The 19,880-nt window shown below is 33.7% G+C and overlaps 1 protein-coding gene across 6 annotated transcripts in view; it reads left to right on the top strand.

Annotated features, from left to right (window-relative positions):
- The window catches only part of CCDC73 (coiled-coil domain containing 73), a 105,318-nt gene that overhangs the window by 42,019 nt on the left and 43,419 nt on the right, over positions 1-19,880 (top strand). For all 6 annotated transcript variants that reach the window (XM_029208523.1, XM_029208522.1, XM_029208526.1 and 3 more), the window contains 3 exons: positions 1,534-1,572; positions 7,225-7,360; positions 7,603-7,682. In XM_029208523.1, coding sequence (XP_029064356.1) covers positions 1,534-1,572; positions 7,225-7,360; positions 7,603-7,682 — 255 coding nt within the window. The remainder of the gene's footprint in view (positions 1-1,533; positions 1,573-7,224; positions 7,361-7,602; positions 7,683-19,880) is intronic.

Raw genomic sequence — 19,880 nt, 5'->3', positions numbered from 1 at the left:
AATCTTCCAGCCACATTGGCTTCTTTGCTGTTCTTTGAACACACAAGACATTTGCCCACCTTAGGGGCTTTGCACTTGCTGGAATACTCTTCCTTACTTTCTGTTGAGTCTTACTCAAAAGTTGCCCTCTCAGAAAGGACTTTCCTGGCCATCCTGTGTAATCCCCTTCCCTGATTTATTATTTTTCCTTAGCACTTATCAATATCTAATAGAGCTATATATTTTAACTTATTTATATTGCTAATTATCTACATTCCCCAGAATTTAAGCTGGACAGGATTTTTTGGTCCAATACTATACCCCCAATGTCTACATTAGTGCTTTACTTATAGTAAGCATTCAGTATTTGTTGAAGAAATGAATCACATATAACTCATTCCACCAAAATGAAATAAAATTATTAGTTCAAGGCAGTATGCTAAAAATTTATTTCACAGGAAATGTGAAGTAATTTAAAGAACTTTTGCTTAAATTTTAGCAAATATTAGGTGGGTTTAAGTAAATAAGCACTCATACATGGCTAGTTGGAGTTTAACTTGGTCCACCATTCTGGAGGACTATGTGTGTAATAACAATTGTTAAGTCTATAAAAATGAACAAATCTTAGGAGTCCTGCTTCTTGGAATTTATTCTGCTAAAATGAATAACTACAGAGTTTTCTTGGTACAGCATGTTTATTTCAGAATTCTTTCACAGAACTGAAAACTCGGTAAATCTACAAAAATGAGAGTGATTTGATAAACTATGGTATAAAGTTAAACAGTGGAATACTGTGTAGCCATTAAAAACTTGTGTTGTAGATTAATTTGTAATATAAAAGTGTTTGCTATATATTAAGTAAAAATAGGTTACAAAATAGTACATGTATTATTTTTCTACCCCCTACTGACTCTCTTTTAAAGTATAAATACATAGAAAAATATCTGGAAGTACCACGGTATTAATGATTGTTATTTCTGGGTTGTGAGATGGTTTAAGACAATGTTTTTCCCCTATGCTTATCTATTTTATCAAAATTTTTTCAACGAAGAGCTAATATTAAGTAGCAGACTCTCCTAGACTTTTCTTGCTGTCCTTCTTGCTTTATTTTTCTTCATAACTTCTTTACTTTTTACTTATATTTAATTGTCTGTCTACCACCACCCCCACTAGACAGAAAGCTTGTTACGGGGCAGGGACTTTGTTCTTTACTTTTTACTTATATTTAATTGTCTGTCTACCACCACCCCCACTAGACAGAAAGCTTGTTACGGGGCAGGGACTTTGTTCATTGTTGTATCCCAGGATCCTAGGAAAATGGCTGGCATATAGTAGGTGCTCCATAAATATGTGTTGAATAAATAAATAAATGTATTGTTTTTGTTATAAAGAATAAAGTTATGGTAAGTAACATTTTGAAAAAGTGTCACTGGAAAAAATTGCATATAAGATACACGTCACATTATATAACATATAATTTTAATATCACAAGGAATTTATAACAAATAACTAAAAAGTTTTCATGAGACTTTTTTTCCCCTTATTGTTTTCAAGGTTTCTAAATATTCTTTACAGAAGAAAGTGAGTGAAATGGTAAGGAAATTTCAAAATATACACCCACCCCAGATTAGTGCATAATGTGCACAGTATTTTTGTCAATATTAATGTGACATTTATTGTAAAAAAATGTTGAAACTGGATATTAATATCCCCTTTAAAGGACTGAATTACAATTTCAGATATAGCTTAAATGAATTTATTTTACAAATTTATTTCCAGATAGTGTTTACATGTTATAAAATAAATTTAACACAGTTCCCAAATTATTGGTAGAGGTCTTATATGAAAATTGAACAACAAAGAAGTGAAAACAACAGAATTCTGAAACCCCTTACTTTAATGATATCTTTTCTAGGTATTTGTGTAAACACATAGTTATTACTTTTAGCCTGAAAATTTGAAATAATATGAAGTAGCATTTGAATACTACACTTGGGATATGGTACTCATCCCTTATCATTCAACAAGTGTTAATTTGTTGTGCATTCCTCTTCTGCAGTATATTAAAATTAATATTTACATTTTTACAGCATAACATTTTATGAAATATTTACTTTGATATTCTATCTTTCTATCCCTGTTCGATTCAGAAGAATTTTTTTCTCTGTATTTTTGATTGAGCAAAATTCTCCCATATCCACTTATATCTTTAGAGGGCTTCTTGGGTGGGTTTATGCTATTTCGTTCTTCCTTCTTTGGAGCAGACTGTAAGGCAAGTAAAAATAATTTTTGAGTAAGGTTTATGTATTATATCTATGAGAAGTAAGAAATGAGAGATCATTCCTTATGACGTTAAATACAAAAATATAAAGTAAGTATTTTGCTTCTTGAAATGTTTTGGTGTGTTAGAAAATAAAAGAGCCATAGAAAGATTGCTAAGCTTGATTGAATAAAAGATGTGAAAATTCTGTCACTGTTCAACTGGAAAGGCTACAGATAATATTGTCAGACTATTTTAAACTATGATTTTAATTAAGGAGCTGAAAAACTAGATTCTGGTTTAGCTTTAAGTACCATGACATTTGTACTGAAAGTCATCTTCAACGCTACAGTGGTTTTACACAAAATATAGTGAAATTGAATAATGTACCCTCTGACCTGGGAGATAAGGCTACAAGTTAAAGATCAAAGGCAACATAAAATGTGTTTTATTTTATTCCACTTTAAAATTTCATCAAACAGATACTTATAATCTTAAAAAAACATGGAAACATGCAATATACTTTTGATAGTTTTTGGTCACTTTTGAACATTTTGTTAATGTGAATTTAAGACTCTTAAGAACCTACTAAAATTTGAATTATAGTTATATTTTTTCTGACAGTTCAAAGCATTAAATAAATCACTTTACATTAAAATAATTTTATATATTGATAGATATACAATATTTCATGCCAATTTTGGCAGAATATTATGTATATTTTAGATGATGGATTTAAAAGTTAAAAATAAACCTTTTTCTAAACATTCTTACATTATTCTTTTTACATTATTCTTATATAATTCAGGTGACCTTTTCTTTATTCAAAGTACTAAACAGTATTCAGTAATCCAGTTAATTTTATTCAAATCAGCACATTATCCTTTTATATTGATATTATTTGACTATGTGCAAGACATGAAACAAGATGGTCACTTGTGCCAAGGCAGGACTTTGGGGAGCAATTGATAAGTGTCCCAAAAGAAATAATTTTAAAAATAGTATTAAGACACTTTTAAACAAGTTCATGATTTCCTATAGGCAAGCTCTTAACTACTAGTAAATTTCTGTCTTGTGGGAATTCAATAAGGTGATTTTCATGTAGAGGTGGTATGTCTCTAGATAAATTAACACAATTATGAATGGAAAGATTCATCTAGCTCTAAAAGTACCCAAATTTTCTCTTGAACAAATGATCACATTGATCATTACCAATAAAACAAATGCAACTAAATATGATAAAAATAAACTATAGAACATCAAATTAATTGATTTGGTCATTGATGAAAATCTTTCCTGCTTTGTTCCCATAATTACTGTATAGGTGACTATGTTGTGTAACTGAGTTGCCAATAGAGCTTAATGAACAAAATAAAAATTTATCCAACCATCTCTTAGTTATAGTTTCTTTTTTGTATATCACTTTCCTTTAAAGAAAAGACTTATAAGAATAATTTATTTTGTCTTTATTAAATTAAAACAATTTTTCAGTATTGAAGGTTTTGATGAGATTTGGAATTACCACATATTTTCTTTCAGAGTAGAATATTTTTAGACTAAAGACTTGTCTGGAAGTAATCTTCATGATTATAATAATTATATACATCTGTACACATAAAATATGTAACTTTAGTTTTTTTAAGTAGTATATACCTAATGTTGTGACTAAAAAGGTGAAAGTATCAATATCCTAAGAAAGATGCCATGGGTTTTTAAAAAGTGAGTTTTATAATCCATTGATTTATTTTGGGTTTATATTGAAGAAATTAAAAGGTAAGTTGCAAAAATAGAAATGAGGAATATATGAAGTTTGTTTTGGGGTTTTGAATCTTTTTCTCTACAATTTACTTATAACAAACTAATTGTTTTAAGGGAAATTAATTTTATCTCCAGAAGTTTTCAAATCAGTCTCTATAAGGAAATAAGAAATGAGGGAAATGAGCAGCTATGGCTTTTATTAGTAAGTATAGTTCTGAAAAGTTGGGTGTAAATGTTATTTTAAAATTATTCTTATTTTAAATGCCTTAAGAGGCTTTTAAATAAACTTTTAGACCACACACACTTGTAATTATGCATGTGCTGTCTTTCTCTAATCTTGATTTTCAAAGATTAAAATTGTTTAAAATGAGGTACGTATGTATTTGGAAAGCAGGCAATCCTGATATTATTTTCTTGTTGACAGTCTTTGCATTTAGTAGTAAAAGTGTATAAAAGAGAAAATAACTTGACCCAATTCAGACAGGTAAAAAGAACAAAAACACTACATACTTAGCCATTTCTTAGTCATTGCAATAAAATAATCTTTATTATGCTATAGTATGTAATGTTAAAGTTATAATAACACCATCAATTTAGTTGTATTATTCTTTATAATGTTCTTAGCTTTCTCAGGCAGGTGTTACCAATCTGCTTTTTGTTGTTGCTTCCCAAAGAATTTAAACTATTTGCTGACAGTCATGCAGTTAGTGGCAAGCTGCCCTCTTCATCTCATTATCAAAACTAAATCAGGGCAGCCAAGTAGGTTTATATGTGAACAGCCACATATAGGCCTGTATGAGCTAATGAGCTGTAGGTACCCATTGTGATTTAAACGTCTTTATAGCATTTATCATGGCCATTGTATAGACTAATGTATTTGAAAATCAGAATTGTATCATGCAAACAAATGAAACTGCATTTTAATTCAACTTTGGCTTCAAGCAAAGGATGTTGGGATAGAGTATGTTACAAACTAATCTAATGTGTACAGAGCTCTATGTATGTAGAGAACACCTATGAACTCACTTTGATCTTTGCTGCATTTTTACTTCCCGGGATTAGTTAACCTTTGCAGACATTAACAGTATTAATGTGTATTAATATGTAGTAGATGGTATTCTCATAAAGGCTATCTAAAAATTGATTTGACTTGAAAAATTGAAAGAATTCATTGAATTGAAAAAAATGTCTTTAGATCAATTTTTAGTGAAATTGTATTCGGTTTCTACACATCTCCTGAAAGGAGTATAATTCTCTAGAGAATTAAGTGGTATTTGAGAGGAACAGAATATGGGTCATTATTGTTCATTGTTTAGTTATTGATAATAGTGACTACCCAGGTAAGCATAAGATCTCAGGAGTAAGTGCACTTGTCAGCTTGTTTGAATTTATAACTGCTGCATGCTTAATTCAAATGACTAAGTAGTGAATTTGAAAAGCCCATAGAAGTGCATGAGAAAAATTTAACTCATCTTTCATAACCATTGCCAGTGTACTTATTACCACTTTGCTTAAAATTGTTTAAAAAAATCTTTGAAAAAGTTAAGATTTTCACCAGATTTGCCAAGTTAATATAGTTAGGTACAACTTAAAGTATGATGTGTGTTCCTTATTAATATTAGAGAGGGCTATTCTTAGTCCAAATAAAAATTAGGCTATTGAAGGCACTTTTATCATTTAAGGAATAGTAATAACAAAACATTATATTGTACTTGGTATGTGATAGGCTCTGTTCTTAGTGCTCTGTAGGCATTAATTTGTCTTATCTTCACAACAACCCTATGAGGGAGATACTGGTATAATCTCTATTTTAAAGACAGGGTAGATAATTTTCCTGAGGTCACACAGCAACTAAATTACAGAGGCAAGATTTAAACATAGGCAGAATAGCTTTTGACCACTCTACTATACTGCCTGTACTTTGGTGTTAAGCAGTACAAAATGGCTCTGGTTAACTTATGCAAAAGGAAATTTAGTGGAGACACTTGCAATCAATCAGAGAGTCAAGAATAGTTTTGAAAATGAACAGGGACTAGGTTAATTCCGGGGTTTGAGAAGCAGGATGTAGGAACCCAGGACGGAGGAGGTCTCATATCAGTCTGGATAGGATCACTACTGAACTTCTTTAGCTTTATAGTCTTTTTTGCTCAAGATTCAAATTCCAAGAATGTAGAAATCAATTGGTTTATTTGGAGTAATATGCCCTATACTTGACTAGGGGAGAATAGGACCCCTGAATTTGGTCTACTAGATTGCAATGAAGAAATATTTCAAGGAAATACTTGAAAATGTGTTACTTTTGGGTAAGGGAAATAGATGCTGTCCAGGCAAATGTAACAAATTGCCACTGTCAGAACTCTGTGAGACAACAGTTCATTCAGAAAGTAATTACTGAGTGACTATTGATGGGCTACACTGTTCTTTGTTTATCCTCTCTCAGTAGGAACTGAAACGTGTGGCAGAAATGAATGAAAGTTGTGAAATCAATGATTCTGCTAATGCCAGAATAAAAACTTTCAAAGAGTGTTATTGATTCTGTTAACATAATATTTCTTCTAAAAATTTTAAGTCATTTTTCTAAGTATGGTAAAACAAGCTCCTTTAGCTGAAAGCAGTGAAGGCCCATATTATATTATATATAGGGTCTAATTTTTACCAACTGTGTCTCCTAGCTTAAGTAAACTTTCTGCTATACTATACTGTCTCCCTATCACTGATAGATATTGTTCTCATTGTTCCAGTTTTTAATGCAGTGAGAAGGTGCTATATTCATTAATATTAATCTCAGAAAATTTATCTGAGTTTTGATAATGTACATTATGCCAGCATTTAGAGAAAAAAATTGTTTCCTAAATAATCAGGAGTATTGCTTTAATAATATTATCCTCACTTTGCTTAGTGCTGTACTGGACTAATTAACTTTTCAGTAAATAAAACAACCAATTGATTTTGAAAAAGAAATTATTAACAAGGAAAATATAACTTTAAGTGACTATTTTGTTACAGGAAAAAAAAATGCTTTAATTTTACCTAGATTTAGAACCTAACTAATATTTCCTCTCTAAGGTGTACTCAGAGAGTACTTTTTCATGACATACTTATGTTAATAACAACAGTTATTAAAAACAATAAATTGTTATGTATGTTTAATAAATATGTGTGTATATATATATATATGTATGTATGTGTTATATATGTATAACATTTAAAATAACTCTTCAAAATAGGAACAAAAAGTCCAGTTACATTTTCTGGCTAAAGAAGATCATCAGAAGCAACTGAATGAAATTGAGAAATACTATGCTACAATAACAGGTCAATTTGGACTAGTAAAAGAGAATCATGAAAAGTTAGAGCAAAATGGTAGGTGCTATCTTATTTAAACTTAACATATTTAAGAGGAAATGTTTAAATGGACTTATTTATAATGAATAAATTGAACTTATCTGATACTGGTAATAGTAAATGGCAGTTTAATTAATATTATTAAATTCAGTAATAATTATATATATTTCATTGAGGCTATTTTCCTTGTCCATGTTAGTAATATTTCCTTAAAATGTACAATGAATATAATGTTTTCCTAAGTGTCTTTCATGTTACAGTACAAGAAGCAATACAGTTAAACAAAAGACTTTCAACTTTAAATAAAAAACAAGAATCTGAAATATGCAGTTTAAAGAAGGTATGATTGATATAGTTTATTGTATTATATAAAACTAGTTTTATGAAATAATACCAGAAAAGTTGGGTGGGTTTTTTTGTATAAAGATAAATGAAATGTTTTAAATACAGATTTATAAACTTTGAGTTATGATTTCAATAAATGCAATGAATGAATTTGTTCTAACCCATTCAAAATATTGTTTCTTTGACTTGTGACCAGTGGCATGCATTTTTATGATGATATGAATAACCAATAAGCATTCACTATATGTTAATCTCATTAGCACCATTCATTCATTCATTCAACTTTTGAGTGGCTCTGTGTGCCGGGTACTATATGGCACTTAGGGTACAGGTATGAAGAAAATGAAACATGTTCCTGCTTCTTTGAGTTATAGTCCAATGGAGGAGTTACATATAAAACCATCACACAGATCAAATAAGTTAAAACTGTTATAAGTGATATGAAGAAAAAGTAGAGGATGTGATGACATTATCATAGATGACTTCATTACATTGGGGGTAAAGTGGTGGGGGAGGGAAGAGGATGATGTTTCAGGCAAGGGAACAGCAAAAGCCTTGAGACAGGAAAGAGTTTAATGTATATGAGGAACAAGAAAAAGTCTGGTATGGCTGGAGCATTTTGAGTGAAGGAGTGCATTGGATATTTATTGGTAGCTTACTGAGCGTCAATATCCCCTTTCTCCTTTCTAAACTTATCCAGAGTTTTGTTTTGATGCCTCCAGCTTTAGAGAGGAGCCCTAAATTGGCACAAGGCCATAAACATATTTCATTACTCTAGCCACAGTCTTTGGCTTAGGAGTGGATAAATGACCTTACCCGGTGGTTATAAACCAGGAAGAATGTAACTCCTACTGGGGCTGGTAGTCATCCTACAATCATGAGAAGCTAAAAAGGAGGAACTTGAAATGTGGATGCCAAATTGCTGTGATATAAAGAAACCTGTTCTTTGATGACACTTTTGAGTTCCTGAATGGACCAACCCTGCACTTGCCCTGCCTCTAGACTTTTCAGTTATGTGAGCCAGTAAATCCGCATTATTATTTAAGCCAGTTTCCTTAGGGCCAGTTTAATTTTCCATTATTTGCAACTAAAAATATCCCCACTGATAACAGGGGAGAACGGTATGAGAGCAAGGTGAAGTAGGCAAAGCCTTGTTCTTTCTACAGAGAATGACTTATTTCCTTTTCCTAATCTTTTCAAAGCCCCAACTGAAATAATACCACTTTGGACCACCTCCTTATCCCTGAGAGAATTAAGTACCTGTCTTTACTGACACTGAATAAATGCTTTGAAACAACATTTACTGAGTGTCACTTAAATATCTTTGATTTTCTAAAATTGGAATATGATATGCCTGGGTTTAATTTTTTTATTTTTATTTTTTTTGCGGTATGCGGGCCTCTCACTGCTGTGGCCTCTCCCGTTGCGGAGCACAGGCTCTGGACGCGCAGGCACAGCGGCCATGGCCCACGGGCCCAGCCGCTCCGCGGCACGTGGGATCTTCCCAGACCGGGGCACGAACCCGCGCCCCCTGCATCGGCAGGCGGACTCTCAACCACTGCACCACCAGGGAAGCCCCTGGGTTTAATTTTTTTAGTCACTTTTTCTTCTTGATGTTCTCTGAGCTTCTTGGATTGTGGTTTGGTGTCTGACATTAATTTGGGGAAAGTCTCAATCATCAGTGCTTCGAATATTGCTTCTTTTTCTTTCTTTCATCTTCTGGTACTCCCATTATGTATATGTTACAATTTGCATATGTTACATTAGCTGACCCGCAGGTGATGGATAGTCTCTTATGCTTTTTCAGTCTTTACTCTTTGTTTTCAGTTTTGGAATTTCTATTGTCATATTCTCAAGCTCAGAGGTTATTTACTCAGCTTTGTCCAGTCTACTATTGAGACCATCAAAGTCATTCTTCATTTCTGTTGCAGTGTTTTTGATCTGAAGCATTTCATTTTTATTCTTTTTTAGAATTTCCATCTCTCCATTTACATTATCCATCTGTTCTCCCATGTTTTGTCTGTTTTTTCCATTAAAGCTTTTAGCATATTAATCATAGTTTTAAAAAATTTCAGGTCTGATAGTTTTAATATTCCTGCCATATCTGACTCTGGTTCTGAGGCTTGTTCAGTCTCTTCAAATTGTGTCTTTTGCCTTATAGTATGCCTTGTAATTTATTTGTTGGAAGGCAGACATGATATACTGGGTGAAAGAAACTGCAGTCAATAGGCATATAGTAATGTAGTGGTAAGATAGGGGTATGGGTGCCCGATGATTAGATGAGCCTGTTGCCCCTGGACTGTGAATTTCACCAGTGCTTCTCAGTCCCTGCCCACCCACCCCGTACGGCACAAGGATGGTTGGAGGGGGATAGAGTTGGATATTACCCTTCCCTCAGGTAGTTTAGACTCAGGTCAAATAGTTTCTCCTGAGGGCAGGACTTGTTGATAAGAAAAAAATGAGTTGGTGTATTCAAAATGGTTACTTTTTCTCTCCTTTTCCTCCTGCTTTTAGCAGGAGGGAATTTTCTCTGATATTCACTATGAGAGGACCTGGAGGTAAAATTTCACAAAAGTTTGAGACCCCAATGACTGTGTCCCGCTGAATTTTTTAACTCTGAATTGTCCACTCTGAGCCTCTGGGAATTAGTCAATTACAGTTCAGTTTTTCCTACCCTGGCATTGGTTCCTGTGGAGGTTTCTGTTTCTGATTCTCTGTATTTACCTGTCCATCTCTCCAATTTTTGAGGCAGCAATTTGCCTTATGACCTCATTTGTCTAGCAGATGTAAGAGGAGTTGTTGATTTTCAGTTCAGCTTTTTACTTGTGGTGGGATCAAGTGGAAACTTCTAACTAAGCTCATTACATGCTGGACCAGAAACCAGAAGACCCTCTGTTTTTATATTTAACTATAATTTTACAAAAATTAAAAATTTATTAAGACAACTTATTATTTACAGAGACACAGGCTTAAGTTTTGGAGAGTGTGCTACCAGATAAATGACATATACTTTAATATGTAATTCAAGAAATCAGGAAATTTTACTACTTTATCTTTTAGTACCATTTCCAGGAAAGCAGGACCACAGGGGCTAAAGATTGATGTGACTTCTGAATGCTAAGCCAGAGTTCAAAGACCATTAATATTTGTAACTCTGTTATATCTAGGTCTTGTTCTTATAACTGCCAATAAATTGGTTTCAAATTCCTTGGACTCTCTCCTTATACCCGAGGGATCAGAAAGTAAGAGCATAGGGGTAGCCCAGTACAGAATATTAGAATGGTAATAAGTGTATGTCCCTAGCCCTTAAAAATCTTCTCTCTAAGCAGAAACTAACACACCATTGTAAAGCAATTATACCCCAATAAAGATGTTTAAAAAAAAATCTTCTCTCTATCTAGCAAACTACCTAAAAGGATAGGTTTTTAAAAAATATTTATTTATTTGGCTGCATCGGGTCTTAGTCACAGTGTGCGGGATCTTTGTTGTGGCATGTGGGATCTTTCGTTGTGACGCGTGGGCTCTTTGTTGCGACGCACGGGCTTCTCTCTAATTGGCGTGCAGGCTCTCTAGTTGTGGTGTGCGGGCTCTAGAGCGCGCGGGCTTAGTTGCCCCCTGGCATCTGGGATCTTAGTTCCCTGACCAGGGATCGAACCCACGTCCCCTGCATTGGAAGGTGGATTCTTAACCAGTGGACCACCAGGGAAGTCCCAAGAGGACAGTTTATATGTAAAGAATATTTCTTTTCAGTCACATTTAAGAATATTAGAGATGGTTCTTACGATATAAGGAGAAAAAGCTGTAATTTGAAAATTTCGTCTGTCATTTCAAATCAGAATTGTTAAATGGACCATTCATTTTTATCAATATAAACTTTGAAAGCAAATATAAATAAATAATACTGACTGAGTAGTTGTGAATAAGCATGTTTTCAGTGATATCTCTTTGGTTCATTTTTTGTTTAATATTGTTATCAGCGTCTTAAGTGGTTAGATCATTAATTTGATGATTATATTAAAATAGTCATATGTGCTTTATTCAGTTAGTTTTTGCATTATTATGAAAATATTATACCTCATAAATTTCTCTATTAAATTATGTTTTTTTTTCATTAAATAAGAACAAATGTTGCATTGTAATGTAATAGACTATTGTATTTCTAATGTATAGTTTAAGACTGACCTGTAGATGGAGATGAGGCTCATGTACATCCATGGAGCATTTCCCTTGCTGGATTTTTGTGAAAGGAGTAAAGAATGTCTCTGTACACAAGTGGAATAGTGTTGCTCATGAGCACACTTGCCCCCTTTTCCCAGGTCTTGCAGCCTTGGCCAGGGCTGCCTAAATGTACTGAGGTGTCATGTGATGGTGGCCTCTGTCTCTATAGAAAGCATTAAGTCAGTAATCATGCTGCTAAATAGTTCTTGGAAGAGAGATTGTAGAGAAGGGTAAAGTGAGAGAATGTTACTACCTTTGAGAGTTCCAAGTTCGAGAAGCTGAAAGGGTAAGAATTTACAAATATATTTTTAAACAGATAGTTTTTAATATTTCAGACATACTAGGCACAATAATTTTGTAGTTTTTAGTGTAGCCTTAATTTTTAACTTTAAGAAAAGTGTGTTCTGTTTTGATTTTCTTTTTCAGAGGCTAATCGAGCCTACTAACATAGTTTTCCATTACTCAGTTAACACTTTTAATCATTAATTTTTCCAAATATAACTTTTATTTTTCTTTTATGCTGTTCTATGATTATGTCCAGGACAGTTAAGTTACTGGTTTGTGATAAGATGGAATTCTTTTTTTTTTTCTTTTTCCTTTTGTGGAACAAAGTTAAACAGACCAAACTTACTTGTTAGATAAAACTAAGTATTACAGTTCTGAATGCTGGGTTCACCATTATGGCAATCATGAAGAATTCCTGATACTATCTGTGAGCAGCATTCATAACCTCTGCTATTTGTCTGAGTAAACGTCAGAGGACTCAAGGAGATAGTGATATTTAACAGACTACCTCATACCAGAAGAGGAGGGGTAAAGGAGAAAAGGGCTTGATATTTATGACTCTAGGAACTATAAGTTGTAATTTAATGAGATCAAAGCATGTGCTGCATGCTTATTTGCTGCACTAACAGCTTTGAATAAAATGGTTAGAAAACAGACAATGTACTAAAAGTTCAGGATATTTAAAAGCTATAAGAGCTATAAAATCAAAAACGTACTTTCAGTCGAAAATCATTTTGTGAAGGTCTCTGCTTTTAATTTAATATGCTATTAAGATTACATAATATATAAAAGAAAAAGAAAGACATAAGAAAAGATTAGTTTTTACTTTTGTCAGCCACATACTGGGTTTTTGCCCCTTGCCACTCCCTTCCCACTTCCCTGTTGTTTTATAACAGTTATTGTAATAGGAATTGATGTATTTTAGAGTATCTTCTGTAAAACTTAGCTGATTACAACAGCTCCATGCTTTCAGTTGTGGAAAAATGTATTGACAGAAAGACATAAGACATTTGTTGCACTTTGTAACCTAGGCAGAAGAAAAACTTTTAGAAAACTAATCCTTTTTTTTAATTCAGAGAATTGTAAGCTACTTTAAGTTTTAGCCATATACTTCAGTTTAATTATATTTTTATCAATAGGACATTGTATCTTAGGAGTGAATCTAGAACAGAACACTAATTTAAAACAAGCCATCTAATTAATTTCTAAGTTGTTTACTTTATACAGGTGTATCTTGCTCCAGGAAAACCCAATATAGAAAAATTTTAAATTCAGAAAAATTGTTGGAAGTTTTCTTTTAAAAATTACCATTTTAGTGCACAAAAAAGCAGCTTGAAAGCAAGGTTTTAGAACACCATGTGCAAAGCAAAGAAAGATGTACATTATTTTAAACCTAATATCATTGGTGTCTTTTAAAAAAATCAGTTCAGCATAAAAGATTTTTTATTACTCAGGTGATGTTTGATTAAATAACAAGAAACAACATAAGTATTAGTCAAACATCCTGAAAATCTGAGTTGAGATTAAAACTTTGAGGTACTCTAACAGATATTTTTCCTTTGAACTAATCTCTTTTAAATTTTTAAAAACTTAAATTAATTGCTGAAATGACTGTCTTTAGTTTTGTATCCTTCAGTACGCGTAGTCAATTTAACTATCATCCTGTTTTTGAATGTTTATCCAGGGTGGATATAATAAGATCAATAAATTCGTTTATTCAGGAAGTTTGTTGAGTCAATGACCATATGGCTTATGAACTAGAATGTTTTATTATATTGTCTTATATCTGTAATTGTTTCGTAGAATATTCTTGGATCTGAATTTGTAATGCAGAATTAACCCATTTTAATCTCACAAGTTTAGGGTTGTTGATTAAGACAGTCAAGGTTCTAGCCCCAAAATATGCTGTTCTTTTATTTATTTATTTATTTATTGCTGTTCTTTTAAAGTTAGCATGATGTTAGTGACTCACCACCTACTAAGCTTTATTTTTTTATCATCGATAAGAAAATTTTAGTGGTCTGTTCACATTTAAATGAGAAGCATCTATTTATAACATGGTGGTCTACAGGGTTGTGGTTGTTACCTTGATCAGAGGAAGCCATCTTGTTCAATCAGTGATTAAACCCCCAGCACTGTACTTCCCTATATGCTATACAATATACTGAGCACTATACTACACCTACCACTTTCTATACAATTTTACAAATTGACTATGAACTATCGTGTCATTAACAATAGTCTTATTTGGCTGACATTGACTGCTGTCACCAAGTATTTTTATTGCCATTTGCTTTATCCTGAATAAATCAACTTTGATTTCATCAAATCTTATTTTAGGCAAAGGTGTCACATTTTTTTAATATCATGTTCATCACTCTTTTCTTCTTATGTTCATTAAAATTTTTAGTTCTTCTTAGATCCCTGACTGTATTACGTTCTATGGGATAAGTATGAAACATGGTTCTTTTCCTTGAGATGTTCATAGTCTACAAAAAAACTCTTATTGTAATCAGTTATGAAATAATGAATCTTAATTCTTTAAATAAAGAATACTTATTCATAACACCATTAGGACTTCAGACCACTTTATTCTAAAAGTAGAGAAAATAATCATAGAATCCCTTGAATTCACCTTAGTAGTAATAACAGGTAACAGTGCCTAGAACATAGTAGATGCTCAACAAATACTTGTTGCATAGATTATTACATGCCAGGCACTCTGTTAGTGTTTTAAAAAATTATATCTCCATTTTACAGATGAGGAGCTTGAGGCAGAATGCATTTAAGTAAGTTACCTAAAGTTACACAACAAGGAAAATAGAATGAGGTTTGGAACCCAAACAAATTTGGCTCCAGAACCTGTGATCTTAACCATTCTACTGGTAACAGTAACAGTATAAGCAATTCATCCGTGTAAGTTTCCTCTCTGCTTCATTCACCATTAGAAAGCATATGTTTATTAAAAGGGGAAGTTGCTAATATTCATCCTCCTAAACTACTAGGTCCCCATAGACCTTGACTCTTTGTATCTAGACTAGTATTTCCATTACCTTGAAACTTATCATTAAATACTGCTTCCTTTGGGCTCTGTCATTCAGCCCTTCTCCTTCTCCAACCAGAGCATCCTTTTCTATCACCTGTACCATTTACGCACCCCACTCTGTTCTTAGATTGACCTCTAGTCTTTTAGTCTCCATTACTTCACCCAGTCCATTGGCCTGTTTCTGCCTACACATAATTCCCTGCATAATATTTCTCATTTATTCTGTTTATTTTAACTCATACTTTACCTTTTTTCTCTAAAACTAAACCTTTCAACTATAGTCATCCAAAGGAGGTACATGACTTAGATCATACTAGTGTTGCTTTTCTCCTTATATTCTCATTTGCAATATGAATTTAATGATATCTGCCTTTCCTGTTTTATATATGTGTAACAAATATAAAATAATATGTGGAAAAGCACTTCAGAAAGTTTAACATGCATAGAAATTTATGGGATTATTGTTACTTGCAAGTGGAATTAGGTTAAAATTAAGGCACATTTTGATGGTGCAGTTTTTCTGCACCATAACTATAGGTGGGTTATATGCATAGGCTTTCAAGACAACTAAAACATTGCCTCATCTGATAAATTTTTTATCAGATAGGAAAGTCTGAAATTTCTTCCAACTCATTAATTGCTTTTTCCCCCTTCATGCTTGAATTATATTCTGTTTTTACAATGACTAGTTCTCTCCCAACTATTTGTCTTCTTCAGATCTTCTCTAAATTTCATGGAATCATAAGGATCATCTGATCTACTGGTTTTTACCTTTCTTTGAGTTGTAGAACCTTCTGTTAAAGATGTGGAAACTCAGTATTAAAACAAAGTAGAGCTACTTGTGCTTGAAGGGAGAGTTTTAGGAACACTGGAGCCATGCAAGTTGGCTCTTTCTTCTCTATCAGCAGCTGTGGAGGGGCTCCATGGAACCGCTAGGACTTCTCAGAGCACAATTTAAAAACCGTTAACTGGATCCAACAGTTAGTTGAATTATTCAGAGTCAAGCATCTTGTAAAAAAGTCTCCATTTATCCTCATTTTGTACTGTGTACTATTTGTAGTCAGTAATATTCTAAACAACCTATAAATTTTATAATGTTAGTTGAAATTCTTCATGTAGTGGATATTGTGATAATTCCTCAACATCTAGTGCACCTCATATGATCAGTCGGTCTGTAAGCCAATTAATATCATCTCCATTCCTTATGCCAGCATTTGGTTCAGGAATGAGCATGTGATCTAATTCTGGCTAGCAGGAGGTGGTTCAAAGAAAAATTCTCTTACTCTTTAGTAAGAGTTCCAGGAAGAGACAGTTGCTGTGGAATACCTAAATTACCTCATTATTATTTAATGGTTTAAGTATGGTTTTCTGATAGTTATAACCAAAGCATCCTAACTTATACTGACAATTCATGCTTTTCATTACAGAATATTGTATTTTGTACAAAATGATGTTTAAAATATAAAATGTATTAATTTTGAACATCTGTGTGATAGTTCACTTTTTAAGGGTCTTTGGGTACAAATAAATTCCTCCGGTTCCCAGATTATCTTTTTTTTTTTCCGATTCCTCCAAAGCTGTATCATAATGTCTCTTTCTTTTCTTCATATTCTTTTTTTCAATTAGCTCATCCTCCTTAATTCCATCATTCACTTCATATAGTTGACTTCATATCTATATTTCTAGCCTCGCATTTCTTTTAATGTCCAGTTCTGTATTTTCAACTGCCTGCAGGTCATCGCCTTTTATGACTTACTGTAACTTCAGGGTCACCCATTGGATTGATTCTTTATTCCCCCCATGCTTCCTCCTCCTGCTGCCAAAAAAAAAAAAGAAAAAATCATGCAACTCTCCTTTCAAAGGAAACCATCTTGCTGCCTATGAAGGTGAACCATCACTGATACCTTGAAACTTCATTTGAGGGAATTCATCATATGTAACCTTTTATAATTTGAAAAATAATAAATGAATGATTTTTTTTAGAACAGTAACAGCCTATGGCTTAGGCTTTGTGATTTGTGCTTTTTAACTTTCTTAAGAGTGAATCTCAGAATATTGTCCCTCTCTTATTTCTTGTCTTTAATAGATTTTTCATCTATTTCATCAGTAAAGTAGATTTTTCGTTTCCTTTCCATTTTCATGCATCTCTGTTTCACATTTCATGGTCTCTTATTTCTTCTAGCTTCATCTAAACCCTTTGAAATCATCTTTTTTCCTTCATTTCCTTTGTCTATTCAATTATATCTTCCTTTAGAATGTCTCATATTTTTCATTATCCATTTCTCAGTGGTATAGACATTCATCATCTCATGCCTGGATTAGTAAAATAGCCTCGTAGCCAGTGTTCTATTCTCCAGTTGTGGTTTGTTTGTTTGTTTTTTGGGGCGGGGGGTGGTATGCGGGCCTCTCACTGTTGTGGCCTCTCTCGTTGCGGAGCACAGGCTCCGGACGCGCAGGCTCAGCGGCCATGGCTCACGGGCCCAGCCGGTCCACGGCATGTGGGATCCTCCCGGACCGGGGCACGAACCCGCCTCCCCTGCATCGGCAGGCGGACTCTCAACCACTGCGCCACCAGGGAAGCCCTATTCTCCAGTTTTGATTCACTCTTTTTGCTAGACTAACTTTACTAAGTTACTAGTTTAATATTCTTGCTTCTACGTGCCTGACACATGCTAGATACTTAGCATATGTAGAAGGAATGATAAATTGAATAGTTCTCCTTTGTCTACCAAATCAAGTCCAAAACTTTTTTTTCCAGCTTTATTGAGATATAATTGACATATAACATTGTTTAAGCTTAAGGTATACAACATGTTGATTTAGTCCCAAACTTTTAAAATTGGCTTTCCAGAACTTCCATGGTCTGGTCCCATTTTACATCTTCAACATTGTTTCCTACTACTTCCTAATAAGCATCTTCCATTCTGTTTAATCCAAAATCTTTGTTGCCATTATCATAATTCTTAATTTTCCCTATCTTTTTACCTTTTCTCTCCTCCATATTCCCTGCCCCAACTTGAAATGCCTTCTCTCAGCTTACTTGTATTAAACAGGATTGAGGCAGGAAACAGATGGTACATTGGTATGGGAAATTGAGAAAAGTTTGATGAAAGAGCTATTTACAGAGTTGTAGGCAGAGTTAAGGGAAACCAGCAAGGGATAGAAGCTAGACCTGACGGTGGCAAGGGAAGGAAGCAGATACTGGAACCTGGAGGGAGCTATAGGTAAAGCTGTAGAAGAAAGCTACAGTTCAGAAGCTGTGACCTTTGATAAAGGTACAGAGCTATTGCCAATTTGTTGTCATGTAGGGAGGGAGCTGGGGAAACACCTCCATCTCTCTATCTTCCCAGCATACTGATTTACTGATGCTTCCCAGAGATTGAACCCCACAAGCCAGAGAGAAGGGAGCTTGCTTGCTGTATCCACAGATGCCACACAGGCCACAGAGAAAGTAGAGGGTGAATCAGGAGCGACAAATGAAGGATATCCAGTATACTACTCATTCTTCAAGGCCTACCTCCTTCATTAAAACTTCTTTCATTATTCAGTACATGCTGATTGTTCTCTTTGTACATTATTTTGTCTGCCTGCTTTTCTGAAAATAAAGCTGTATCTCTTAACCCACGCGGTTACTTTAGCAGTCATTTTATGTAGTGCACATATCTAAAGGGAATATGTGAACTAAGACCAATGAATCCATTCTCCTGGATTTTGGACTAGGGGGTAAAAGGTAATCAATCAGGCAAGTTTCCCTCTAGGTGGCTGAGGTTATAACATGCAGAACTGTGGAGGTATTGACAGCCCTGTTTTCTGCTCTTCCTTTTTCAGCTTCCTTGATACCACATTCTCTTGGTTTTCTTCCTGCCTCAGTTGACTGTATTTCTCAGCCTTCTGTATTAACAGCTTCTTTAATCCATGAATCTTGGAGTTCTTTAAGACTCAGTCATTTGTCATCATCTTTCCTCTAACTAATAACTAAATGACTGCACCTGTTTCCATAGCTTTACATACTATTTAAAAACTGATACATGAGAAATATGTGTTTATTGTAGAAAAAAAGAGAAAACACTTAACAGTAAAATGAAGAAAATAAATTCACCACTGTAATCTCACCACACTAATTAACCTACTTCGGTACTTAAATACAACCTTTTAAAAATTGAAGTATATTAATCAAGATTCTTAATTGTAAGATGATTTTTTTTAGCAAGGGAATTTGGATGTTGGTCATCTCAGACTTGGAAAATTGTCAGAAACAAGAGAAGGTATATAACCAACTTCCACTACTAAGTTGTTGTACACTGCAGCTTGTACCATCACTGTTGACCATAGTAGATACTGCTACTGCTACAGTAGTATCACTGTTATCCATGGAAGGTTGAAGTAACTAGCACAGCCCCTGCTATCTACCAACAGAAAGGTTTGCAACAGTTCTTGTTCTTATGTTACTAGTTCCTGATCCAATATCCAAGACAAGTGCTTCTGATTATCAGAGCCTGGTGTCATGCTTATAAAAGTAGTATTTGGCATTTCTGGCTTCTCTAGTGGGCCTTCAAAATTCAAAGGGAGTTCAGGTGCTGTGTAATCAAGAATGTGAAAATCAGATCCTTGAGTATTTAATATACAATATACACAGAACAGCAG

This window comes from Monodon monoceros, unplaced genomic scaffold (assembly GCF_005190385.1).
Source record: "Monodon monoceros isolate NGI ecotype Baffin Bay Population unplaced genomic scaffold, NGI_Narwhal_1 Super_Scaffold_7, whole genome shotgun sequence".
Lineage (NCBI taxonomy): Eukaryota > Metazoa > Chordata > Mammalia > Artiodactyla > Monodontidae > Monodon > Monodon monoceros.
The sequence above is the reverse complement of the archived record's forward strand: the minus strand, read 5'-3'. Positions and strand labels throughout refer to the sequence as shown.